At 37.0% G+C, this 27,762-nt stretch overlaps 1 protein-coding gene and 1 pseudogene across 10 annotated transcripts in view; both read right to left on the minus strand.

Moving 5' to 3' along the window:
* Nucleotides 1–1,222: 1,222 nt before the first annotated feature.
* Nucleotides 1,223–27,762, minus strand: part of CDC27 (cell division cycle 27) — an 803,505-nt gene continuing 776,965 nt past the window's right edge. For 4 of the 10 annotated variants that reach the window (XM_049637569.1, XM_049637567.1, XM_049637570.1 and 1 more), the window contains 10 exons: nucleotides 27,411–27,510; nucleotides 26,221–26,428; nucleotides 25,841–26,013; nucleotides 22,675–22,827; nucleotides 20,977–21,185; nucleotides 16,214–16,331; nucleotides 12,186–12,314; nucleotides 6,383–6,457; nucleotides 5,418–5,574; nucleotides 1,223–3,562 (listed from right to left, as the gene is read on the minus strand). In XM_049637569.1, the coding sequence (XP_049493526.1) occupies nucleotides 3,480–3,562; nucleotides 5,418–5,574; nucleotides 6,383–6,457; nucleotides 12,186–12,314; nucleotides 16,214–16,331; nucleotides 20,977–21,185; nucleotides 22,675–22,827; nucleotides 25,841–26,013; nucleotides 26,221–26,428; nucleotides 27,411–27,510 (1,405 nt within the window). In that variant the 3' untranslated portion in view covers nucleotides 1,223–3,479. The remainder of the gene's footprint in view (nucleotides 3,563–5,417; nucleotides 5,575–6,382; nucleotides 6,458–12,185; nucleotides 12,315–16,213; nucleotides 16,332–20,976; nucleotides 21,186–22,674; nucleotides 22,828–25,840; nucleotides 26,014–26,220; nucleotides 26,429–27,410; nucleotides 27,511–27,762) is intronic. The other 6 variants (XM_049637568.1, XM_049637572.1, XM_049637574.1 and 3 more) reach the window with 4 other exon arrangements.
* On the minus strand, nucleotides 16,340–20,966 carry LOC125927336 (60 kDa heat shock protein, mitochondrial-like; annotated as a pseudogene).

The raw sequence follows: 27,762 nt of genomic DNA on the forward strand, positions 1-27,762 counted from the left end.
AGACCAGAGTAAAATTTAGTTTCTATGTTCTACTTCTCTTAGGACTTTTTTTTGTGATTTTTAAAACAGATCCTGAATGGAACAAAAAAGCTTTGTATCCCTTTTAAATAAATTTTGGAAGTCATATATATGATTAAAGAACAAGCAGGTGAGTTGCAAAGTAGCAGCTGCTGGCAAAGGGCTTCTGTTGTTTGAAAAAAATATATACTCTAAAAATTACCACATTTTGGTCACAATATTAATTTTGAAATTCCAAATACTAAAAAAGGATGTGAGTTAAAAAAAAAAAAAGTGTATGTATGTATTTGAAGAGGGTGTAAGTTAAAAAAAAAAAAAATTAGAGAAACACTGCCCTAGACTTTTGTGGAATGTAAAACTTAACTTTTTACTATTTTGCTGAGCCTTACTATAAAAATACAGATGGCACAGCTGTTGTATATCTTCAACCACTTGATTATAAATTGCTTTCAAAAGTAATTTATTTGGATTTTCTGTATCCTTTAATGAATTGCAAATATATTAACAGAAAAGGCTTTCCCCTCCCCCTCCCCCCCCCCCCCCCCCCCACCCCAGGACTGTACAACTTCTGAAATAAGTCAGGAAAAGAAAAAAAAAAAGACAAAATTACATTGTTTCAATGCAAATAGAACACACACATCACACCCACACTTGCATTTTCCCAGGTTTTCACAAAGAAAACAGGTCACCATATTTCTCAGTGAAGACCCATACTATACTCTGGCTAATCAGAGACTTTCAAACTTTTTTCTTCAAAAAGAGCATTTTTAATAGACTAAATACTGGTTATCACTGAGTTTTTGTTTAAGGTACAACAGCAGCATGGTTCAAATGTAACTTGCAGTTCTTGGAAAAAACAAGAATTTTAAAATAATGAAATACAGAAAAAGTAGGGACCACCTTTCATTATTTTGAGTACCATTGTTCGCTTGAAAAAATATTTCCAACCTTCTAAAATCCCAGAGTTAAGAACTATTTCCAAGGGGGAAAAATATCCAATGCCACAACATAACTTCTGAACAAGAGTGTGTGTGTGTACACATATATGTATGTGTGTGAAAAGCTTAAAGAGTTAAAAAAGGATGTTAAAGTTCTTGTATTTTAAATGTCCTTCAAAGTAACTTCTGAAATTTCAAACATTTTGCTTGATCAAAACGTATGCCTTTTTCTGATTGTTTGATCTTCATTCCAGGCAAAAAAAAGGAAAAAAAAGCCCAAAAAAAAAAAAAAAAAAAAAAAAAAAAAAAGCAAGCAAGCCAAAAACAGTTACTAGGTGGGACTAAGGCTTCAAATACCTAAATATTTTGAAAGTAGGTGTGAGGAAAATGAAATCAGGCTAAGCTTGGGCTGAGTGTCCCTCAGCCAGCCACTGCCATGGTGTACCCTCCACAACTATCTTTTTATGCTTGGTCTCAAAATAAGTACCAGACAGGCTCTCACCTCTGGCACAGGACATAAATTCCTACTATAGAAAAGATAACTATACATCAGCAAATTATGTTCTGAGCTTAGCGTTCTCCAGGCTTTGTAACAGAGCTCAGGTTGAAGCTTTCTATGAAATTCTCTATTTGATACTGTTATAGCGCTGGCTTATGATTTGCCAATTAAAAAAAATAAAAGAGTATAAAATTAAATATTACAGAACTAATGAATAAAATGGAATATTTGTTAGAATCCAAGTGCTAGCCTTTGGGAATTTTTAATGATCTTCATTTACTCCCAAACTTTCTTTTTTCTTATAAATTATTTTTTTAAGCAGCACATATTACATAGATTTAGGTAGGAAATTTTGTTAAATACCTCTCTGGCACCAATTACCTAATCTAAGACTCGGACTTGAATTAATTTATAATGGTATCTAATCCACATTCAAGTGAGATTAATAGTAAATGATAGAAAGTAACTGAGTCTACAGGCTAAAATTTTCTTCACATCTTCTGTAGTCCACCTTATTTTCACAACTTGACTAACACGTACAGGTAACCAGTAGATAAATTTGTCCTTCATCAAAGAATCCAAAATAATAACCGTAGGCCTGTCGTTCGTAAGAAACTATAATTTGTTATATTCTGACATTGGCACTTAAAAAAATGTTAACAACTAAAGTTTCTCTAAAAATTTCAATACATTACAATAAAGGAGATACACAATTTAAGACTTTAAATCTGTTACTGTGAAATTCCAATAATTCCCATTTTATTATGCATAATTAGATCTTTAAAATTGTGGCCATTCCCCAAAGACACCAATCTATATTACGACACACTCAGGAGAGAACTCATCTCCTTCATAAGAATGGTTGTTTTTTTCCCCCCAGCTAAAAATTTCTAATACCCTAAACCCAATCACTCTTGGTAAACGTTTTGTGACTCACACTACTGAAAATAATTTGAAGCAGAGAGCTGAAAAGAATGGAAATGACCTCAACCAAAGGTAACTACACATTCTTGCACCCTGCTTAAACACTTAGAAAAGTCAAAGGGATACTTTCTTGAACAAATATAGATTCAAGGTCATGGTACAATTTTGATTGTATTAAGGCTTTGCTATCATGATCTCTTTTAAGTCTCTCCACTTTAGTGTTCTCATTTTGATTCTTATGGTGAACATAAATGGTTATTAAGGGCCTTGTTTTGGCTTTTCAGTGGGCAAACACTCTATCATCTCTGAATGTTTAAGGTGATCCCACAGAGCTCAAAGAGAAGAGGCAAAATGGTAAGGGAACAACTTGAAAGTCTGCAATACCAAGACAATGATCAACACTTTGAAGCAAGATGAATAAATTAAAATTCTTGGTTAGACATTAAAGCATTCTTGCCAAGAATAAGTGTACGCTGTATGGAGGGATATTTGATTCCTACACATGAGTCCCAATATGCCCATTACATTTGTTTATGGGAGACACTGCAAGTTTAAGGTAATTTACATTCCTTGGCAATCAAGTTACTCTGTTATAGGCAATGTCTTTTATTGTTCCATCTGGCACTTGCTAACACCATTCTTGAAGAACCTAGAAATGAAGGTCAGTCACTCTGTTAATCAGGAACAGAACCAAATGAAAACAAATTTTTGGAAAACGACCAAAAAATTCTGGTCATCACTATTTTCCATACCTAACGGTTCCTTCAAGATAAAACGTTAACTCTTCCTTCCATGATAGCTTTCAACAAAGGGAGATTAAAGAAAAAAAAAAGAAAAGAAAAGAAAAGAAAAGAAAGTTCCCCATCTTACCCCCCTAAATTGTCATTCGTACTGGTGAAAGAGCCAGTCTTGTTAGCAGCTAAATATTGCACTGCCTTTCATTCTGTGTACAGTCAGGGTCCAATGAAAGTGGCACACTCATTGTCTAAGTGATGGATGATGACACTGCCGGCTCAAGAGTGAAGACTCAGTATATGGAGGGACAAGAAACATGTCAGCACTAATCACACATCCAGTTGCAAAAGTCTGGTTTCCGGAAGTTAAAACTCATCACTTTCAGCTGCATGAAGTTGTGTGTCGTCTGCGTCTGTCATGCTGCTCTCCTGGGATTCATCTGTTCCCACTTTAAAAATAAAACAAAAGTCTACAGTCAGGTGTCTGATGAATATCTCTTGTTGGTTCATGAAAACAAGGGAGACTATTCTACGTAGAGATGAGATCTTAAATTAAGGCCCTTAAAATCCTGACATCCTTCAATCAAATGCAATTCAGATTCCTTATTTTACAGCATGTCTGACAAGACTGGTTTACTGCATTTAACCTTTAAGAGTTTTAACAAAGCTACCTCTCCCTAATAAATTCCTTATTCCAACACCAGGAATTAGAACTAGTTCTCCATGACATTAAAAAAAGACTGACATTCCCTCCAACTGTTGACTCCCCTCTGGGAATAGTCCCTGCTAGTCCACAGAAATATAGAATATAACCCTCAGTTCAAAAAGGGTTATTGGGATTATAGGAATTATAATTTTAATTACAGCCTTTTGCCAAGTTTTCTGGAAAAAACCATCTTAGTTTGCCTCATCAGAAGTTTCTCAATTCTCTTATTAAAAAATACTACTTTTTTTTAAAAAAAGTATTTATTTACTTGAGAGAGAGCACATGTGCATGAGTGAGGGAGGGGCAGAAAGAGAGAGGGGGAGAGAGAGAATCCCAACCAGGCTCTGTGCCGTTAGTGCGGAGCCTGACGTGGGGCTCGATATCATGAACCATGAGATCATGACCTGAGTCAAAACTAAGGGTCAGACGCCTAACTGACTGAGCTACCCAGGTGGCCCTAAAAAAATACTATTATGTGAGGACTTAGTTCTCACTACTTATTTTAAGATATATACTCAATTTAGGGATAGAGTATTTACTACTGCCTTAAACTCTGTTCCTTCCTCTTGACCCTTCAATTAATACATATAAGCCATATTTTTGGATTGTGAATTTGCCAGAGCTTCATAGAATTTGAATAGTTACTGCAGATCTGTCAATACTTTAAAATGTGCAAAATTGGGGCCCCTGGGTGGCTTAGTCGGTTAAGCATCTGACGTCGGCTCAGGTCATGATCTCAAGGTTCATGAGTTCAAGCCCCGAGTTGGGGTCTGTGCTCAGCTCAGAGTATGAAGCCTGTTTCGGAGTCTCTCTCGGTGCCCCCTTCCATGTTAGTGCTCTGCCTTTCAAAACTAAATAAATGTTAAAAAAAATTAAATATATTTTTAAAAATGTGCACAAATTTATTATTCATTTACTTATCACTTATAATGTCTTCAACATATTGTCACATCTATCATCCTGCCCATCCCACTCTGAATTCCTATGAAGCAGATAAGGCAGGCAGGCATTAGTTACATATTTAAACTTAAACTGAGGTCCAGGTAAAAATCTGCCAAGGATTTGTTAAAGTCACACAGCAAATTAGGTTCAAAACCGATAGACTAGTTACCTGACTCCACATGCACTTTGTTAATATATTGCCCTAATTTAATTTCCCTAAAATTCCATTTGGTATAAAGAATATACCATGGTTAGAAAAATAAGTTAGGGGTGCCTGGGTGGCTCAGTTGGTTAAGCGTCCGCCTCTTGATTTTGGCTTAGGTCATGATCTCAGGGTCATGAGACTGAGCCCCATGTTGGGCTCAGCATGGAGCGTGGAATCTGCTTGGGATTCTCCCTCTCTCTCTGCCCCTCCCCAACTCGTTCTCTCTCTCTCTCAAATAAACTTAAAAAAAAAAAAAAAAAAAAAGAAAATTAAAAAGCAGCCCACAAATTCTTATGCAAAAGGTAGCTTTCTGAATACTCAATACTTGAAAAAATGTTTACTCTGTGTCATAAAGAAATATCTGTACTGCTCTGCCTACCTCTGAGTTGATGTTTTACTAGCCCTCTGGTTCGATACACTTAGAAATCTAATTCATATGGATGGTACTCACTGATTTGCTCTTCTTGGGTTATTGGCTCCTCATCATCTGGAAGGTAGCGCTTGTCAATTGCCTCTTTAATCTGGTTATTGGCTCCTTTAGGATCTAAATCCATAGCCCAAGAGAAATTCATCAGGGCGAGGTGCGTTTGACCTAACTTCTTGTAAACCTAAAAATAAACAGCAGCACTACATTTTTCATTAAGTTGTGAGCTTCAATTATAAAATCCTAAACATTAACAATTCAAATAGGCTTCTAATTTACATGCTGTAAACCCATTCTGATGAGTAGGTCATTTTCATCCTACAGAGGAACTCAGACTAACTTTTGAGTTACTTTTGATATAGATATTTTCAGAATTCCTTGTCTCTGTCTCTCCAATAGTGAGCTTCCAATAAATCACATTCTGATTGGATCAATGACAATTGAAAGAAACGGACTATAAGCTGCTTGATTAGCAATTCATTTCCACTGATTTCAAACATTGTTATATCAACTCCGAACACCTGTCCACCGTTCTCAGCCTCCTTAACCAGTTGGCGTTTAGGGGCCCAGTCTGTAAAGTCCTTACTAGTCTGGCTTTGGAAATCTCGGAAGTCGTTTCTTCTAATTAAGACAACACCAGCCATTAATTGACTTTTTTGGGGGGATTCCTACATATTTTACGGATAATTGGAAGCTAAGAGCTTTCCAAGATATAGTCTCAGTTATGAACTCACGGCCACTGGCTGCAAGTGCTAATATACTTCCAAAACCATAGTATGGTTAGGATATACGGTGTATGTTCTTATTCCTTCAGCAGGATATCATCTTCTTAGATCTTATAACTAACTCTGTTCTTCATTCCCAGAGCATTTAGTTCAGAGATCTAGTTGAGTTTGCTCAAGAGATGTTGCATAATATGTATAATATTTCTCCTTCAGAAGTTAATGTTTGTTACGAAAGTCACAGTTTAGGACCTTGGCCCCAATCTTTACCTTTCCTATTAAGAAGTAAACGAGGGATTCTTTGGGAACAATTTGTTTCAATTCTTCAAGTTCTTGTAAAGCAGACTGAAAAAAGCAAAGAAAAACAGAGTAGCAAAATTTTACAAAGTTCTAACTAAGCAAGTGTTATTTGATTTCCCAAATCATCTTAACTAAAGCTTACTAGATCTTTATCAATGCACTTCCTTCTTGCATTAATTCTTGTCATGAAATAAAATGCATGAAAAATACTTATGACAACAGGGACTAAGAAATGGCAGGAATTCACCAGAGTACACTGAGAACACACACACGCAGGTGGTGACAATACTTGCTTTGGTCACCGTTTTATATAAAATAACAATGCTCCATTACACTGTGTGCGTAAGAGCTTCGGAAACTAAGTTGCAGAACAAAATAATTCTGAAATTCTGTTCATAGACCTTCTCCCTGATGCAAGCACCAAGCTTTGAATACCAACCTGCTATTTTAACTAATGATGAAGAGTCTAAAATTTAACCCTCTGAATTAAGTCAAAATCGTCTACAAATCTTTTGATCATCGCTAAAGGGGTTGGGGAAATTGAGAGAAAAGATAGAGAAAAAAGATTTGTATTTAAAAGAAAGACATGATGATCAAAAATAAAACTGGGTCCCCAACTGAGATACTGTCTGCTTTTCACCTAAGCAAATGGACAAAAATAAAAATAACTTGATATATAAAGTTACCATGACTGAGGGGAATGAGGCATTCTCATCACTGAAGGTGGAAATGTGAACTGATGCAAAGCTTGTTTGTGAACTCTATTTAGCATTACCTATTATGTTAAAAACTGCATGTAACCATTAATTCAGCAATCCTGCTGCTACGAATTTATCCCAGGGACATATTCAAAAAAGTTCATTAAGCCATCTTTGTAAGAAGATTCCATTCAACATGTTACTGCAAATCATTAGAAGCAATGAAGGCGTGTCTAATCACAGCCTAGTTAAAATAAATTATGGTCCATCCTCTATGGAACACTAGATCTGTAGGTACTTAACTCTATGCTAAAAAAAAAAAAAAAAAAAAAAAATACAATAAAGTATGTGCAATACTATTTCTTTTGCAACAAAACATATATATGACACATATACGAATAGTTATGTGGGTATTCTCATAAACACTTTATAAATACACTTATGTGAGCACATATATGTTTCCTTTTTTTTCTGGCAGAAATCAATACCTATATGCCCCTAATCAGGGTAAAGGTGGCTTACCTTTGGAGAGGGGATGACTGAGGTAAAGGGGAAGACTTTCTATTTTTAACATGGCAGCTTTCTCAATTTTTTGAATTTTCTAAAATGAATATTATACTTTATTTCTCTTTAATGTCCACAGAGATTATCTACTTTTCTTCTCTATACATACCTCTTTGTAGTAAAACAAAATCCAAAGTAAGTCAGGTTAAAAAAAAAAAAAAGATAAATACCAAATATCTATCCACAGAAATGTTAAAGTGGAAGAAAAAGCAAATTACAGAATACGTGTAGTTGTATTAGCTTCTTATTTTGTCATAACAAATTACCACAATTTTGATGGCAAATAAAACACATTTTTTCATCTTATAGTCTGTGCATTAGAAATACAATTTAAATCACACTGGGCTAAAATCAAGGTGTCTTCCTTTCTGAGGGTTATCTGTTTCCCTGCCTTTCTTCCCAGACGTCTTAAAGGCTGCCCGCATTTTTTGGCTTGTAGCCTCCTTCCTCCGTCTTCAAAGGCAACAGAGGTGGGCCGAGGCCTTCTCACGTTGGTTCTGACCACAGCTGGCAAAGATCCTCCATGTGATCTTTAAGAGACACGTGATCAGACTGGGCCCACCTGAATAACACAGGATACTCTCCCCAACTCAAGGTCCACATCCTTAATCACATCTGCAAAGTTTCTTCTGCCGTGTAAGGTAACATAGTCACAGGAACCAAGGATTAGGGCCTGGACATCCTCGAGGGGTCATTACTCTGCCTACCACAGTAGTGTAAGCCTACTTTGTTACAATTAAAAATATGTACATGATGAGAAAAAGATCTAGAGAAGTGTGTTCTGAGTTGTTAATAATGCTCCTCCCTTGGAGGGTCAGCTTATAAGGCACATTCAACCTCGTATTTTTTTTATACTTTCATATTATTTGAGTTGTTTGGTAACAGGCCTATTACTTTCATAAAAAGCCCCCACAGAGATACAAGGACTAAAGCAGTGATCAAAGATAGTGGGCTCGCAAATGTATCAGAGGATTATAGAATTTAGGTAACATAAGGGGATTTATACGTTGATTGGTATAAGACTTTAGTTTTATTTCTCTGAAAAGGGTGGAAAGGAACCAATCTTACTTCCCAGTTATAAAAAAGTTTAATACAGTCCCATCCCACCCTCCCTTCACCTAAGGCCAAATGTAATTTCTTGGCTTTTGTAAAATTTTTACTGGCAGTATCTAAAATGAAAGGTTCACATACAATATTTTTGTGGAAAGCAGTGTGAAAGTAGCTGTGTGGTAGATTCCACAGATTCGTTACCATACTAGAGTGATGTGTGAAATTTTCTGTAATAAAAAGGATTGAGAAAAGAGTAAAGGCACACACACACACAAACGCGCGTGCACACTCTCTTGGGACAGTGTGTTTGTGTCAAAGGCTGTGTTTTTTACACAAGTATGTAGGGGGCTCTGGTGCAGCCTGAACATTTCACATGTTCCTAACTGCTGGCAACCCACGAGAAATAAACTCAAAGGACCGCTGGGCGGAATGGGTCTGAGAATCACATCTGCCTGTCTAGGAATGGAAGATTTACTACATGTGGTAAGTCTACGAGGTAGACTGTTCTCTTTTCCTTCCATACTAGTAAATATTGTAAAATATACACGGAATAAAGTCTCAAGATAAAAGATCTGTGGTCATGGATATTAGTTACTTAACAATCACGGTTACACCTGTCCGACATTACTGACAGGGACTGATGAAGCCTGTATCACAATGAAGAAGCCTGGGGCTGACTTGTAATACCACAGAGAAGCAGTTCTCACACTTGTTGGGTCTCCAGACCTCTTTATACTCTTAACGTTTATTGAGGAACCCGAAGAATTTTTGTTAATGTGGGCTATAGCTATCAATACTTACCATATCAGAAATTAAAACTTGAAAAGCTTAAAAAATATTGATCCATTAATTTAAAAGTAACAATAAAGCCATTACTTGTTAACACAGATAATATCTTTTTAATGAAAAATAACTTTTTCAGAATAATAAGTCAGTAAGAATAATGGCATTGGTTAATATTTTTGCAAATCTCTGGTTGACAGAAAATAGCTGCACTCTCTTATCTGCTTCTGCATTCAATCCATTATGTCATGTAGCTTTTGGAAAATTCCACTGTACACTCGTGAGAATAAGAGTGAAAAAGGCAAATAACATCTAAATATTATTATGAAGATAATTTTGACCTTGTTTACTCCTTGAAAGGATTTCTGGGGACCTCCAGATGTTCTCAGACCACACTTTGAGAATCACTGCTTTAAAGCAATCTCAGTCGGAACAATGCACTCCAATCCTTCGCTGCTACACCACACACGTTTCAGAACTGACAGCTTTTCTCACTGTGTTGTAATTGTTATAAAAATTTCATGCATCTATCATACCTCCCCACCTTGATAATCTAATTACAAAGACTCATTGAGAAACAGTGTCTAACATAGTGTCAGAGTTCTCATTTTTGCCCTAAAAAGACTTAAGATTTACAGCACATTAAATGGGGTGATATTAGCAATGCTTTTGCCACAGAGAGGTTGAGGTGGCCCTCTAACACCATTGGATTTTCATTTTGGAGCCAAGACATTTTGGAAGCAATCAGTAACTTTTACTTATGCCCCTTTTTATATTATTTTAATATAGGTATACTGGATACACCCGTGCTTCAAAGTAGGTCTTATCATTTAGCTGATACTCAAAAATGGCTATAACTTGAACAACGGGAAAGATTAGAACTTGGGCTTCTTGAAGCAAGTACAGGGCTGACTTAAATGGCATAATATCTGGTAGGTGTGTTGGCATTAAAATGGCCTTAAGAATAATTGAATAAAATCCTTCAACTGAAGAACCTGACCCCATATCTAAAGAGGTTACAGGGGTGCCTGGGTGGCTCAGTTGGTTAAGTGGCTGACTCTTGGTTTCGGCTCAGGTCACGATCTCATGGTTCTCATGGTTCGTGTTTGGGCTCTGTGTGGGGGGCTCTGTGTTGACAGTACGGAGACTTCTTGGGAGTCTCCCCCCCTTACCCACCCCCCATCCTTCCCCTGCTCACTCTCTCTCAAAATAAACAAATAAACCTAAAAAAAAAAAAAAAATAAAGAGGTCCAGTGAAGCAAAAACATGAAAACAAATGATGAATTACAATTACAGCACCTCAAAGAACAAGTTAAAGTTGAAAAGTGCTTATTAGATCTATTTTTTTCTTTTTCCTTTTTTTTTTGGAGAGTGTGTATGCACGTGGCGCAAGCTGGGGAGGGGCTGAGGGAGAGAATCTTAAGCAAAAGGTCTATGCCCAGCGCAGAGCCTGACACCGGTTTGATCTTATGACAGTGAGATCGTGACCTGAGCCGAAGAGTTGGGTGCTTAACCAACTGAGCCAGCCAGGCGTCCCTAAAAGTTGTTTATTAGATTTAAAAGAAGCTTTTATAAAAGAACAAAAACAGTAAGGACTAGACATCCACTTCTTTGATAAAGAAAAACAGAGTAAGATTAGTGGAAATCACTGAATAAATGACAACGAATAAATTAGATGACTGATCCCTTATATATCTTTATTAGTCTGCAAATGTTAAGAGCTTAATATTGGTCTTGTATTTTTCAATTTCAGCAAATGTCAATGTGTACTGGAAGAACTGACTTCTTGGGAGAGTCTACTGAAATGGATTATTTGGTCCAACATTTTCTGTGCACTTAACTTTGGGTTTTTTGTTTCTTCGGTAAGTTTTTACTCTTTTTAGAAAGAAGAGCCTAAATTTATTAAAAAAGTAAACTGAACTTTCAATCAACACTTTGGAGTCATGGTTTGTGATTCAGTAAATGATAACAAAAAAACCCATGTCACTTTATGCCTCTTTTCTCTTTCTCAATTTTCCTTCTCTTCTTTTCTCAGTATATGTATGTATGTATTTTTTTCAGGCTACAGCTCCGTAATTGGGAAAACAGAGTGAGAACTAAAGAGAGAAACACATCAGACTAGATCAAGTAGCCTTGTTCTAAGCTTTTATAACTCACTATACTTTTCCTTTATGTACTCAGCACGCACTTTTTTTGTGATTATTTGATTAATGTCTATTGTCCCTCTGGAAGGGTGCTAGCTGGTGAGCTCTTCAAAGGTAGGAAATGTGATTGCTTTGCTTTTGCCCCTTTATCCCTAGTCCCTGACATGGAATAGGCAGGTACTCAGTACATATTTGTTGGATTATGCACAAACATTCATTTGTCACCTGCTCAGATATATTGGTCTTAGGGGATGGTTTAGGTCTTACCTTTAAGATAACTCCCTGATGGAAAAACTGCCGTTCTATATACGGAATCTTTATAAGGGATAATGACATATTCCTAAGTAGCCACACACTCATCCTGCATATCAGTATTTCGTGAAAAAATAAAAATCACAAAAGAAAATAAATAGCTTTTGAAAATGGGAAAATAAACTATCAGAGATGAAAACTATAAATAACTTTTGGTTTATTAAAAGAAGGGGCAAATCTTAAGCAATAAAATGCTGAAAACCATTAAAATATGTATCTTACCTTATATTTTTCATTTGCAAATAAAACTGAGGCTCTGTGAAATTTGCATAGAGGGTTCTTGGGATCAATAACAATGGCTTTGTTTAGGGTATCCAAAGCCTTCTCAGATTTTTTCAGTGCATGCTGAACCTGTAAGAAGTAAAGATCACATTAATGTTTCCTTTTGATATTTATGGAGAAAGGTGAGAACCAAATACTGTCACTCAAAACCAACATAGAAATAATAAAATCACTGGGGCACCTGGCTGGCTAAGTTGGTAGAGCATGTGGCTCTTGATCTTGGGGTTGTGAATTTGAGCCTCACATAGAGATTACTTTAACAGCAACAACAACAACAAAAAGATAATAAAACTACTAAAGATGTATGGTCTAACTGGATTTTCCACAGGGTTAGGTGGACTCAATAATTGAATACCTGACTATCAACAGAGTATCTCTAAAGTCTCTCCCAGTTCTATCTAGTTCAACTGCTTCACTTTCAAGAGGAGAATACTGAACCCCAGAATGTTAAATACTTTGCTCTGGGATCAGAACCTAGGTCCTCTGACACCCAATCCACCATTACCCATAATGATAATCCATACTGATAATTCTATCTGTAGAGCAGATATTCAGTTACTTTTAAGTCTAAAAGACAAGGAAAACCCTGGTTTTCCCTTCACAAGAAAATCTGTACTATTTAGCTAAATAATACTCACATTTCAATAGGTTTATTATGGTCCTCTAAATATCAGGCTTTGCTTTTTTTGTTGTTGTTTATTTATTTTTGAGAGAGAGAGCATAAGCAGGGGAGGGGTGGAGAGAGACAGAGAGAGAGAGAGAGAATGAGAATGAATGCATGCAAAGCAGGCTCCAGGCTCTGAGCTGTCAGCACAGAGCCTGAGGTGGGGCTCGAACTCACGAACGGTTAGTTCATGACCTGAGCTGAAGTCAGAAGCTTAATGTACTGAGCCAATCAGTTCTTCTCCCAAAATGAACAGTGAAATCTCAAACTAACATAATTTCCTCACATTGTACGCCCATTCCCACAAAAGCCAAGCTTGCTGAGAGAAAGAGAAGGGCAGAGGAGGGAAAGAGGAAGGAGCTGGGTAAGAGGCAAGAACAAAAACTTCTGGTAGCATGCTTACAGAGAAACTAGTACGAGATTTCAGAAAGCAGACTTTTTCTCCTATCAATGTACAACTTATCAGTTAAAACACTTAAAAAAACCCCCATGAAAATGGTGATCCAAAAACGGACTCAATGGAATAATTAGAAATATTATCTACCATCATGCATGGATTTGAATCATTTTTAATATCCTATCCTAGAAACATTGTACAAATCTTATGATTAAAAAAATTAAGTCTCTGTTCTGATTTTTGAAAGATATCTTTTGAGGCGCCTGGGTGGCTCAGTCGGTTAGGCATCAGACTTTGGGTCAGGTCACGATCTCACAGTTTATTAGTTTGAGCCCTGTGTCAGGCTCTGTGCTGACAGCTCAGATTCTGGAGCCTGCTTCAAATTCTGTGTCTCCGTCTCTCTCTTCTGCTCCTCCCCTGCTCGTGCTCTGTCTCTCTCTCCCTCTCTCAAAAATAAATAAACGTTAAAAAAAAAAAAAAGGTATCTTTCTATGACAATATCCGTAACATTGACAGGTATGTGTTAGGGCTAGTATCATAGCCTATTATGAATTTTTTTGACCGTTTTTTTTTTTTTTTAAAGAAAGATAGTAAAAGCCGGACTCCCTTGGGGTTTCGAACTGTGCGTACAGAAGACAAGTGCAGTGAACACAACTTTCAGTCCCGTAGTCAGGATGAGGCCACTCCTCTCCATTCCACCGGATACTGCACCTTTCCGACAGGTGTCACCCAGCGAGCCAACACCTGCTATTTTCCACCATGCGCTCTTCTACCTGCAGCACCAAACTAACTGGTTATGGCTTTTTTTAGACAACTGATCTGCTCCCGACCTGCTAAGTTATTTGAAATCTCTGTGCTGAGTTCATCAAATTGGTAATCTTTGCCTTCATCATTTTTCTAGTTAGTCCACTGAGTCAGTCTTTGTGGTCAGTTGTTACCAGATCAAACAGGTCATGTAGACAGAGGGTACAAGTATTTTGGGGAATGCTGCCTGTTACCAAAATGTTGGAAAAAATTTATTTCAATATCTTTCAAATTTCAAAAAGTGCAGTGGATAGAATGCCTACTAAACGACTGTAAAATACTAAAATCTTCCATCAAGCAACGTGTAAAAAAAACCCAAAACATTCAGCCTATAAATTGCTCTGTGATTACACTTCACTGTCGTCTTAACGTAGTCCTTTTTCTTTTTCTTTTTGAGTGAGAGAGCACTTGCGATCAGGGGCAGGTGCAGAGAGAGAATCCCAAGCAGGCTCCCTGCTGTTGGCACAGAGCCCAAAGTGGGGCTCGAACCCACTAACTGTGAGATCATGACCTGAGCCGAGATCAAGAGTGAGACACTTAACTGACTGAGCCACCCAGGTGTCCCCATCTTAATATGTTCTTTGTATGTGCATATACACACACATATGTGTATACACGTATTATGTGATCTATGCAATAGAAATTACAGGAAGGGGCAGCTTTGGAGTATATATCCTGTAATTCTTTTACGGGAACAGGTGGCAGTGTTTACATAGCAGCACTTCATCTTCAGGCTTGTACTGGGTGCTGTTGCTTGCTATCTATGAAATGTGTCACACAAGTTTAAAGTTAAGTGTGTTCTGAAGAAAGGTGTGAACAATAGTGTTCATGGGCTTTTAGAATGCTTTTCACTTTCAGTCCTTGTAACCCAGCTGTTTAGCAGCTAGAAGCAATTCAAATAATATGAGCATTATCTCCTGCTAAAAGTAACGTTTTCAAGTTTCCATGGCATATTATGATTGTAAACATCTCTCAGTTTCAACAGTAAGTCCATGGGAGTCCCATGAACTTCCTGAAATGTCTGTAGTAACTGTGAGTTATGTTGAATAAGTATAGCATGAACAAAGTGTTTTATTGCACAGAGTTAAATAGTATGTTGCCTGACAAGGCTATTGCTATTTTATTACAACCTTACCTCTTGTTTTTATAAAATGTACCAAGATTTAATTGATAACTTTATTTTACAAGTAAACAAAAGTTTCTTTAAAAAAATGGCGATCCACATCGCCTTTTAAGAATTTTAACTAGTGGGGGGCCTGGTGGCTCTGTCGGTTTAGCGTCCAATTTCGGCTCAGGTCATGATCTCACAGTTCATGGGTTTGAGCCCCACATTGGGATCTATGCTGACAGCTCAGAGCCTGGAGCCTGATTCAGATTCTGTGTCTTCCCCTTTCTGCCCCTCCCCTGCTCATGTTCTTTCTCTTTCAAAAGAATATATAAATATTAAAAAAAATTAAAAAAAATAATTTTAATTAGTTCTGGGGTACATGGGTGGCTCAGTCGGTTAAGCATCCGACTCCTCATTTCGGCTCAGGTCATAATCTCATGGTTTAGAGGGTTCAACTGCCCCACTGGGCTCTGCGCACTGACTGCACAAGGCCTGCTTGGGATTCTCTCTGTCCCTTCCCTACTCACGCTTTCTCCCTCTCAAAATAAATGAATAAACTTAAAAAAAAAAAAAAACCGATATTAATTAGTTCTGACATACCTATGTCACTCAGAGGCTAAAACACAGGGAACCATGTCTTGAAATATTAATTACTGAATTTAGGAGCTGTATTAATATGGAAAAGCACTTTCAAAATATGAAGTATCTCATGCGAGTCTTACAACAACCCTAAGAGATAGGCAAGGTGGTATTACTTGTCATCCATAAAATAAAAGCTCAGAGAAATGGACTTGCCCAAGGAATAAGGGTACTCCAGTGATTTCTCTTTATGTCAAGGAAAAAGGTGATATTTTTGGCTCTAAAATAATCCATGATATTGTTCCAGGAATATGAAAAAAAATAACAAAGTCCTAATTCTCACCACAGCGATTAAGTCAATAACCAACACATTTCAAAAGGGAGATTAACTGAAAAATATTTAGAAAGCTACTTACTACTCCAATGTGGCAAAGTAAAACTGAACTTTGAGGGTTGATATCAAGTGCTTTCTGGAAATGCATTTCTGCAAGGCTGAATTTTTCTTGCTTGTAATAAATCATTCCTAAGCCATACCTGAAAGTATAAAATAAAATATAAATTTAGGGATATGAACTTTTGGCTGCTAATTTAATTCAACTTAATACAAGGGTGTATATGGAATCTGGCTTTTTAATAAACTAAAGAAAAATACTGGTGGTGTCAGAGAAGGCAAAAACTATCAGTCATGATAAAAAACCATCAAGACATTTTAGACAAGTCCCTTTTATAAGTAAAAACAATAAATCAAATTCAATCAATCAATCAATCAAATAGAACTTTAGCAATGAGGAAAAAAGAAACTATATCCTTAAACCCGTCATTACAATCTAGATTTAACACCTCATTTTCACTAAGTGGCTAATGATGTCTGTGCCAATTAACTTTGTTAAATTCTTTCATTTAATCCTAGAAGGAAACAAAGAGATAGGTACTGTTATCACTCATATTTTCAAATAAGGAAACCAAGTTGAGAGAAGTTAAATAACTTGCCCACATTCATACAGCTAATAAGGATTCTAATCAGAGCCTTCCTTTATGATTCTCAACTCTAAACTCCTAGTAATGCTACTTCCATATTCTTGGTGCAAACGCGTGTGTATCATTATAATTACATATGCATAGATAGCATCATGTTCTGCTTCCCCTCTCACTCACTGTATCAAAAATACACTCCTACAGACTTCACACTATAAATTTGGAAGGCTATGTAACAATATATTAAGTTGATATACAGGTATTTCTTCTGAATTTTCAAAACCTCAAATGAACATAATGTGACTGATATACATTAAGGAGACCTTTCTTGGCCACTACTAGATGATGATAATGAGGAATAAGCACCAAATTAATGAAATAAGAAAAAAGCACAATGTGTTTTCTTACATCTGATATAATTATACCATTATAATTGTGTTAGGGGTGAAGAAAAGGTATACAAAGCTCTGCACTAACAATGGTGATGGTCGAATAACAAAAGGACTATTGTGGAGTTGGAATAATACATTTCCTTAGTGTTTCATTAGATACATAAAATTACCTAAATACCTCAACATTTAAATTCTTCCTGTGAAAGCTCACCAATCTGAATACTTCTTTTTTTCCAACTGAAACAATTATTTTTATAGCAATTTTTGGTATGGTATAGTTTCTTAAGAACTCAATTATTGCGGGGCACCTGGGTGGCTCAGTCGGTTAAGCGTCCGACTTTGGCTCAGGTCATGATCTCACAACTTGTGAGTTCAAACCCCGCGTTGGGCTGTGTGCTGACAGCTCGGAGCCTGAAGCCTGCTTCAGATTCTGTGTCTCCCTCTCTCTCTGTCCCCCTTCCCTGCTCATGCTCTGTCTCTGTCTCAAAAATAAATAAAAACATTAAAAAAAAAAAAAAAAAAAGAACACAATTATTGCAATATAGGGCAGACCCAAACATTTTAAAAACAACACGAGTCCTATTCAGAACTGAATTCTTAAAATATTACAGAGTGCTTTATGTGAAGACAAGGCAGTGTCAGCAAGCCTGACTGCTTAATATGTCAGCAGAAGCTAGCACCTGTCAGGCCATCTTTCAGGTAATGTGCCTACTTAGAAATGAGACGTACTCCATTAAAAAACATACACACACAAATTAAAAATGTTTTAGTAAGATAGTGATTCATATTTAGTGACAGAATGAAAATTCAACTGCTATAATGATTACTTCAAAAGATACAAAAAAACGTCTGACAAAAACTGTGGCAGAGTTATGATATCACAATTATACTTCTTGTTATTTAAATTGTCAGTCAAGAAAAATATAATAAAATGTCAGCAGTAGATACAGCATTGAGGCAGAAATAAGAACTTTTTCAATGTCTTCTTAGTTTGCTAACTATGTGAGCCAGCTAGTAACTTCCTAAATAGAGACATCACTTAATAAACTGGAACACTAAATTCTAAATAAACCTAATGAACTGAACTAGTATCTAATAAACTAGAACACAGCCAAAGAGCAACAACTAATGGAGAGTTTTCAATGTTTACTTTCTATGATCCAACAGGTGATTACGCCAGTCCTCTCCACTTTCCCAGTTTCTATCCTTTTTTTTTTTTTTTAACTTTAAACAAATTTTTATTACACAAAGGTTGTCACATAAATGGATATTTCTTTACTTTGTATACAATTATTCTTATTCTCCACGGAAAGACTGCTTCTTAACTTTTCATCTGGTGATGGCAAGCGCTAAAATCCTGATTTTAACAGATAGTAGTAAAAATGCTGCAGTGATTTAAGTTGAAAGCAGTACATTGGCACATGGCTCTTACACTGTTATCGGGAATGTACACAAGTCCTGTTTAAAAATACAAAATAAATTATCTGTAGGTATGGACAATGATGGCAGTAAACCATTATATGTTTGTCAACTGAAACCAGTAACTGATGATTATAGTGATTTTCTTAAACATCAGCCAGCCTTTTCTTCAGTCATTTCCTTCAACCGACTTCTCTGAAGCTCTTGGTAAGCACTGCCTTCAGCTTCCTGTCACAGTTCATCAATCATGGTAAAGCGCTATTCTAGGAATTAGAACATGCCACCTCCCATACCACATCCCATTCCACCCATTCCAGGGTCTTTCTCTTCCTTAGCAATTTTGGGGACTCTGTTGTACTTAACAGAGAGGCCACTCCAGCAGCATCCAATAAAGCAGTTCTTAGTTGGATCAATGATTCCCTTTTCTACCATATTCACATCTCCAAGCATAGCATCATAACCAGCTTCTGAGGAACTCTGCATAATTTTCTCAACTATCAATGATTCTTCAACACCTGCATTCTCAGTAATGGTCATTGCAGGAATTTGGAGTGTTCTCTTAATGATTTCTATACCAACTTTTTGATCTTCATTAGCTGGAGTTATTGGATCCAAGGCTGGAACGCACCAAAGCAGGGCACAACCCCCTCCCAGAACAATGCCTTCTTCAACAGCAGCTCATAAAGCATTGAGGGCATCTGTGACTCTTTCTTTTCATTCACTTCAACATCACTTGTGCCACCAACCTTCAGCACAACTACTCCATCTGAGAATTTTGCCAGACGTTCATTCAGCTTTTCCTTTTCATATTCTCTAGTTGTGATATCCAACTGCTCATTGATTTCTTGGGTACGTTTTTTCAATTTGAGCCCTGTCACCTTTTCCTTTTAAGAGCACGGCATCATCTTTGGTCACAATGACCTCTTCAGCTTTTCCTAAGTCGTGAGGCTGAACATCTTCAAGATTTAGAGTCACCCTTCTTCTCCGAACACTGCACCACCAGTAGCAATAGCCATATCTTTAAGCTGGTTCTTTCTTTTGTCACCAAAACCTGGAGCTTTGACGGCTACAACCTGAAGACCAACTTTTAGCCTATTCAAAACAAACGTACTCAGAGCTTCTCCACCAGCATCATCAGCAATTATGACCAAGGGCTTATGGTGAGCATTGGCAATTTCAAGAGCAGATACAATGGACTGAACACTAGAAATTTTCTCTTCACTCAACAGAACGTAGGTACCTTGTAATTCACATTTCTGCCCTTTTGATGTATTAATCAAGTATGGAGAAATATAACCTTGATCAAACTTTATGCCTTCGATAATTTCCAATTCATCATTTAGTGGTTTTCCATCCTTTACTGTGATGACACCCTTTCTTCCAACCTTTTGCACTGGGTCGGAAATGATGTAGCCAGTTTGTCTCCATTTGTAGAAATGGTGGCAACCTGAGCAATTTCTTCAGGGGCTGTCACAGGTTTAGACTGCTTAAGTTCAGCAATTACAGCATCAACAGCTAACATCACACCTCTCCCGACTTCCACTGGATTAGCACCTTAGCTAGCCTTCTCGAAGCCTTCCTCGGCAATAGAGCTTGCCAGGACAGCAGCAGTAGTGGTGCCACCTCCAGCCTCTTCGTTTGTGTTATTGGCAACGTCCTGAACAAGTTTAGTCCCGTATTTTTATATTTATCTTTTAAGTCAAGTGACTTTGCAGCGGTTACACCATCTGCTGTTACTGTGGGACTGCCCCAAGTCTGTTCAATAATCACTATTCTTCCCTTTGGCCTCATGGTAACAGCTACAGCCATCGGCTAAAAGGTCTACACCTTAAAGCATTAAGGTTTGGGCATCTGCACCAAATTTTACATCTTTGGCATCGGCCTGAGTCAGATGAGGAGCCAGTGCCCTGGACGCTGGCCTAATTTGGCAAAGGACTGCGGGTAATCCAAGCATTTCTGAAGGGCAGCGGCAGCGCATGCGGGTGATGAGGCAGGCTTTTGGAGGCGAGTGAGGGACAGAGCGCACGGCGCACATGGCAAAGAGACCGTGTCCCCTCCCTCCCAATCAGTGTCTATCCTAATCACGATGTCAGTGTTCTAAGAAAAAGAAACAAATCAAGTAACAAAATCAATTACTTTCAAAAGGTTGGTAGGAGAAAAGGTTGAAACTGTAGAGTATAAGGATCTGGTATTCTGTCATCATTAGTTAATTTAAAAGTTTCTTAAATGTATACATTTCACATAAAAAAATTTGGTTACTAGTTAGCAACCAGTATGTACTATTCTTAAGTATTAGTAACTAAGTTCATGACAATAGAGATTTCTAACAAGACAAATTACTGAGGATCAGTCCTATCAGCAGGACATTGTCTTTGTACTTCATCAGCACTTACCATGCATTGTAATGTCTCGGATTGACTCTGATAGCATTTCGAAAACAAGCTAATGCTTTGTCTAATTCTTCAGTTAACACAAACTCGTGCCCTAGTAGAGTATAGGCATAAGCATAATTTGGATCAACCTGGATAGCTCTCTGGAAGAATTTAATTGCAATATCATGTTCCCGTTGCAAACTGAAACAGTTCCCTGCAGCACACCAGGCCTTAAAAAAAATGGAAACAAAACACAAGCGTATAGTTAAAATTTTGTTTCAATTTTTCTATCAAAACCAAATTTATGACTAAAATCAATGTTTTTTAATAGATACGGTGGATCTTCATTGTTTAAGGATTTCATATTAGTGAATCTGTCTACCTGCTAAAATTTACAGTATTTGTTAAACCCAAATCAACATGGAGTATGTCAGTGATCACTGTGGGCCCAACATATGAGTGGTCCAACAGGCACGGTCTCAGACGAGGTCAAAAAGGGCGACTCTAGGCCTCCCTGTTTCATCTCTCATATAGAGATGACCAGAGGACAGCAAGTGGAGGGGCAGCTCAGTGCAAGAAACTCTGGCACTGGGGCCAGGTGGACAGTGACAGACTCCCAACTCTAGCACCTTTGCAGGGAGGCCTCAGACAAATCACCTTAGTTAACACTTCTGAACCTCGTTTTCTCTTTTATAAAATAAAGAAAATAGAAATCTACCAGGATGGGTTGTTTTTACGATTTAAGAATATAATCTGGGGGTGCCCGGGTGGCTCAGGCGGTTAAGCGTCGACTCTTGGTTTCAGCTCAGATTATGATCTCATGTGAGATCAAGCCCCGAGTCCAGCTCTGTGCTGACAGCCAGCTTGGGATTCTCTTTTTCTCTCCCTTTCTCTCTGCCCCTCCCTGACTTGTAATCTTTATCTCAAAAATAAATAAACTTAAAAAAAAAAATTATACATATAACCTGTGTGAGGTGTGTGTGCCAGAAGCAATGGTTCAGTCTTTGCTAACTCAGTGTTCACAGAAACTACTGAACATAACTATCAAGAATAACGAGAACTGAATGTTTTTTTTTTTAAATGTTTTATTTATTTTTGAGAGAGAGAGAGACAGAGCATGAGCAGGGAAAGGGCAGAGAGAGTGGGAGACACGGAATCCGAAGCAGGCTCCAGGCTCTGAGCTGTCAGTACAGAGCCCAACGCAGGGCTCGAACTCACAAACTATGAGATCGTGACCTGAGCCGAAGTCGGTTGCTTAACCCACTGAGCCACGCAGGCGCCCTGAATTATTTTAATTCTAAGCTTAAATATGTTACAAAAGTACCACTAACGATTCCTGACATGCAATGAAATAGTATTCTTACAGGACTGAAGCGTGTAAATGAACTGTGCCTGTGTCTTAAAATGACAATAAAAAGCACTATTTTAATTAGCACTTTTTCCAATCTACATAATTTCTGCTCAATGAACACCAATTTTGCTGACAACAGCAATGTTCATGTAGCCAAATCTTGATTGTTCTTGGATGAAATACATGCTCATGAATCTGCACCACACACTCTAGGACTTTCTCTTCTCTGAATCCCTCTTGGTCTATAGAGAAGGTTGCAAAAGTAAGTACGGATGATGCTAAATGGGGTCTGAATTATTTGCTTCATCCCCACGTGTTAAAGGTGATCAAAAGGCAACTACATAAGCCAAGTGTTTCAGTTAACATACCTCTGGTGAATTTTTATCCATGTCTGTTAAGTCTTTTGAAAGAACTGAAAGAGCAACATCTTTCTGAAGATGCCAAAGTGTTGTAGAGTAGATCTCCATGCCTTCGACTCTGTAATTCTCAATCCTTCTAACCTCGGAGAATATTCTTTCAGCCTGAAATAAGAAAAAAACTAGTTAAGGGGAAAACAAGTTGATACCATTTACGTATATACGGGGAGAATACTGGGTACTGTTCTCATAAGACCTAAATGCTGCCTTGTTTTACAGCGCTGATGTGAATTAGCCAAATTGAACAGCTTTGACAATAGGTCAAACTAGGTATATACAAATCAAGGTAAAAAAGTAAGAACATGAATTGTGAAAGCAAATCCATGTTTCCACCAAACAGAGGAGAAATCTATACAAAATTACAATTTGCAAAGGACGAGTCAATTATTTAGTTCACAAAACACACATTTCTAAGTCTTAATAATGGCTTCACAGAATAACTCTCTCAGGAAAGGTGAAACGATAATGACTTCTGTAACACAAAACTACTTTTGCAGTGACTTCTATTAAGAGGCTGAGTTGAAAACTTTAGGGGAAGGGGCACCTGGGTGGCTCAGTCAGTTAAGCATCCGACTATAGCTCAGGTCATGATCTTGCAGTTTGTGAGTTTGAGCCCCGTGTTGGGCTCTGTGCTGACAGCTCAGAGCCTGGAGCCTGCTTCGGATTCTGTGTCTCCTTCTCTGCCCCTCCTCTGCTCATGCCCTGTCTCTCTCTCTCAAAAATAAATAAACATTTAAAAAAATTAAAATAATAACAACAACAACAACAACAAAACAAGCTGTCATCAAAGAAAGAAAGGAAGAAAGAAAGAAAAACTTTAGGGGAAAACCAGGTTCTGTTGGCCACCAGCACTGAGGCATGTTGAGTACTGAGCACAACCTCCAAAGTTGTACCTGATGGGAAATGTAGTCCCAACCTAGTAATTCCCTTTTCTTTTGCAGACCTCTCCTGACTTTAGGGTCCCTCCTCTGCTAATTTTTTCCTACCTACACTCACAGCCCTTAGAATTGTTTCTCTCACCTTGAAGCTTTGGGTTATACCAAATGAATTAGTGGTTCCCTAGTTTATTGATTCAAAAGTTCAAAATTCTGAAAGTCAAGTTTGGTTTAGAATAAAAAATATTGGGGCGCCTAGGTGGCTCAGTGGGCTGAGCACAGACTTTGGCTCAGGTCATGATCTCATGGTTTGTGAGTTTGAGCCCTGCATCAGGCTCTGACAGCTCAGAGCCTGGATCCTGCTTCAGATTCTGCGTCTCCCTCTCTCTCTGCCCCTCCCCTGCTCACGCTCTGTCTCTCTCTCTCTCTCTCAAAAATAAATAAAAATGTTTTTAAAAATTTAAAACAAAGAATAAAAAAGATTAGGACTGTTCTTAATGAAATGAAGATGGCAGAAAATAAGAAAATTGGATTTATAAAACTAGGAACTCCAAGAAATGGCCATATACTATGTATAATTAGCTTAATGATTTGTAACTTCCCTGAAATCCCTTAAAAGTTATACAGGTAAGTTTTTCAAATCGGCATTGGTTCTAAGAAGATGTACTTAACCACAAGTCAAATATGGGTTCTGCAAATCTTTTGGTTTAAAATTTTTCAGGATCTATTGCTTCCTCTGAAAAGTGTGGCGTAGACCAAAAACAAAACCAACCGACCAACCAAACAAAAAAACCAAACTCATGAAATTAAGTTGAAACAAAGGCTTCTGTTAAGTATCTGTGTCACTGCTCTATAGTTAGAGGGAAACAATACAAATTATGTATTTTAAAGTACCTGTGAAACAATAAATCAGAAATAATTTTGAAAAAGGCTTGCCAAACACAGTTCTTATGTACCAGTAAAGGGCCATTACCCGAACATGGAACTTCTAGAAATGAATAAGGCTATGTGTCTACAACAACACTTTTCTCTTTACCACGCGAAAATACACGAGGTGGTATCTTCTGCATTTATCCTCCACCTGGAAGAACAAACACTTCACCCTCAGGGCTTTGCATGGTTCATGACGGGAGGAGTGACCTTTCTCTAAGCACACTTTTTAGAAAATACCACCATACGTCACTGCCCTGCGATCTTATCATGCCTCATTCTTTACTTCCTATGACCTAGTGCTACCATCCTTATAGATTTATTGGCTTACAACGTGTCTCTCTTACTAGAATGCATGCTCTATAAAGGCAAGCAATTATTTGTCTAGCTATATTAGAGTCTAGAAGAGGCTAAGACATAACACGCACTGAATAAATAGAATTGAAAGAGAGCAAAAGTAACTTTATTATAAACTTTAAATAATTTGTATTAGAGAAATTTTAATCAATATATAGGTTTCTTAACATTGTTTTTTTATTTTTTTAAGTTTAGGGGTGAGGAGAGAAAATGCTCGGAAGATAAACTAGGGGGAAAATTTAAATTGGAAATTAGAATTTTCTTTGGCTTGATATTAATACTCTCCTTTTCTGGTATAAACAGATAACTTAAGCAATGAATATAATTAAAAGGGTAAAAGTCTTGTGAAGGACATTGTGTCCTCGATTATATAAAATTTTCTTCATAGCACTTTTCAAGTTTATTAAATATATTAAATGCCAAAAATTCATCCCAGGAGGAACTCTGCATATAGTAGAAAAAAGTTTGATTATAAACATCTGTTACATGGTAATATAGATTTTCAGATCCAACTGAGTATGTACAAATATCCACATAAGAATATATGGATGACTTGGACTCTCTACAAATCTATTTCTTTTTTTGTTTATTTTATTTTTGAGAGAGAGAGAGGGAATGAATGAGCAGGGGAGGAGCAGAGAGATGGAGACAGAACCCAAACCAGGCTCCAGGCTCTGAGCACAGAGCTCATTGTAGGGCTTGAACTCAAGAGCAGTGAGATCATGACACGAGCTGAAGTCAGACACTTAACCAACTGAGCCACCCAGGCTCCCCTCTACAAATCTATTTCAAGCAATCCCCCCAAATTTAAATGACTCCTTAAACACAAGAAAAAATTTGACTATTTATAAATTACAAATGCTCAGAAAATAAAGACATTACATAATAAATATTGACCTTTTAGGTCTAGCTGTCTCAAACAGAGGCATCTTAATGAAATTTAAATTATCTCTTACCTGCATGTACTCTGAAAGTTCAAAATAGGCCCTTCCAATTTGGCACAGTACCCAACCAGTATTGTAGTGGTGAGAAGGTAGGTGGCTCAAGATATATATAGCTTCTCTGCAGTTGTACGAGCACAGAGCTAAATAACCTTTCCCCATTTCACGAAGAAGGCTCATCAAACCTTCTAGGAGAAAACAATATAGTAAACAAAGGAGAAAAACACAGTAAAATAGTTTGGTTTTCTAGAAAGGCTAAATACAAAATAATTTATTAAAAATCCCAATCTCTATCTGGAAAAAATGGAAGGTACTTTAATGAACATAAAAAAAAAATTACTTAAAATAAGTGAATAAAATAAAATACAAAGGAAACATTAAGCATTGACACAGACCTGCTGCTGCTTTCTGCAGATTAAATGCCTGGATCTGAGGTGTGATTGTGGAGATTTTCCCTTCTGAAATGATGGACGAGTCCAATTTTGTAATTTCCAGGCTATCATTTAAGTTAGGTTGAGTTATTCCTCCTTTGTTAGTTTTACTTTTAGTTTTTCTGTTTGGGATTTTAGGTGGAAACTTCATTTTTAACTTTTTGCTATTCTCCTGTAAAAAAGAGGAAAATCCCACACTTATTAAACTCATGTATTTTAGATTTCCCAATCCTTTCTCAAATAGTAGACACAAAATAAATGTTCAGTCTTGAATGGTCTATATTTTTCTCAGAAAACATTTATAAATCAAAAATTTTCAAAGTCTTTTAACTTTAAATGCAGCAATTCTGAAAATAAATTGTATTAATATATTAGTATGTAAGGTAAATCTGCATTAAGTATTGCTCTTTTCTGAAAGTTTATCAGTTTCATTTATTACTTAAAAATAAGAAAATAAATGAATGCAATACTACCTAATTGTCTCAGAGTATTATAGCTAATAAGTCATAAAATTGTTGATTTGTTCATGTCAGAGTTAAAAATTGTCCATATTTGTCGATGGACCAAGAAAACTTACCAAGGGCATAATGAGGCCCTCCAATTGTGCAAAAAAAAAAAGGACATGTGTTATAGTATCTGACATAGCCATAGCACACCATCAAATCCAGAAGACTGGAATTGGTTTAATACTATCAACTAAACTACGCTCTTACTTGGATTTCATCAGTTTTTACATGATGAAATCATGTACTTCTTTTTTCTTTTTTTTTTGGTGTGATAAGTCAATGAAATTTTGTCATATGTATGATTTGTGTAATCAACCACGACAGTAAGGATACAGGACTGTCCAACCATTACACAAGAAATCCTTTGGGTTATACCCCATAGTCACATTGTCCCCCAAGTCCTAATTCCTAAAAACCACTGATCTGCTTCCCATCACAATAATTTTGTCTTTAGAACAATGTTTTAGAACATTTATTGAAAGACCAAGAAAATTTACAAATGTTATAGACAGCTTTCCCAATCAAAAAAATATTAAAAAATTTTAAATAGTCTCTGAATTTATTCATTAGAGATGGAGTCATCAGTGAACTGAAATTTAAGAGAGGGACGTGTTAAGGAAATGTGACATACAGAAATCTTTAAATTACCTTGGTTGTAGAGCTGTCACTAGTAAAGAGTCGCGAACTTCTTCGAGGCAGTGCGTTTGGGGGAGATGTGATAGTGGGGCTCAATACCTGAGGTGTTGTACTAAAAAAAATGATGAAAAGTAGACATTAAAAAAAAAAACCCAGCTATGACCATTAACTATGGATTCGATTCAGATGCATTACAAAATATTCATTCATGTTTGCACTCTAGTTTGGTGAGTTTGGTCAGTCTGTCATCCCTCTATGAAAACTCAGGATTTAAAAACTGTGTTACCATAAAATGATGATGATTATAGGACCAGTCTTCACTCTATCTGAAACTGCTAATTTGAACTTAAAACAATCCACATAA

This window comes from Panthera uncia, chromosome E1 (genome assembly GCF_023721935.1).
Source record: "Panthera uncia isolate 11264 chromosome E1, Puncia_PCG_1.0, whole genome shotgun sequence".
NCBI lineage: Eukaryota > Metazoa > Chordata > Mammalia > Carnivora > Felidae > Panthera > Panthera uncia.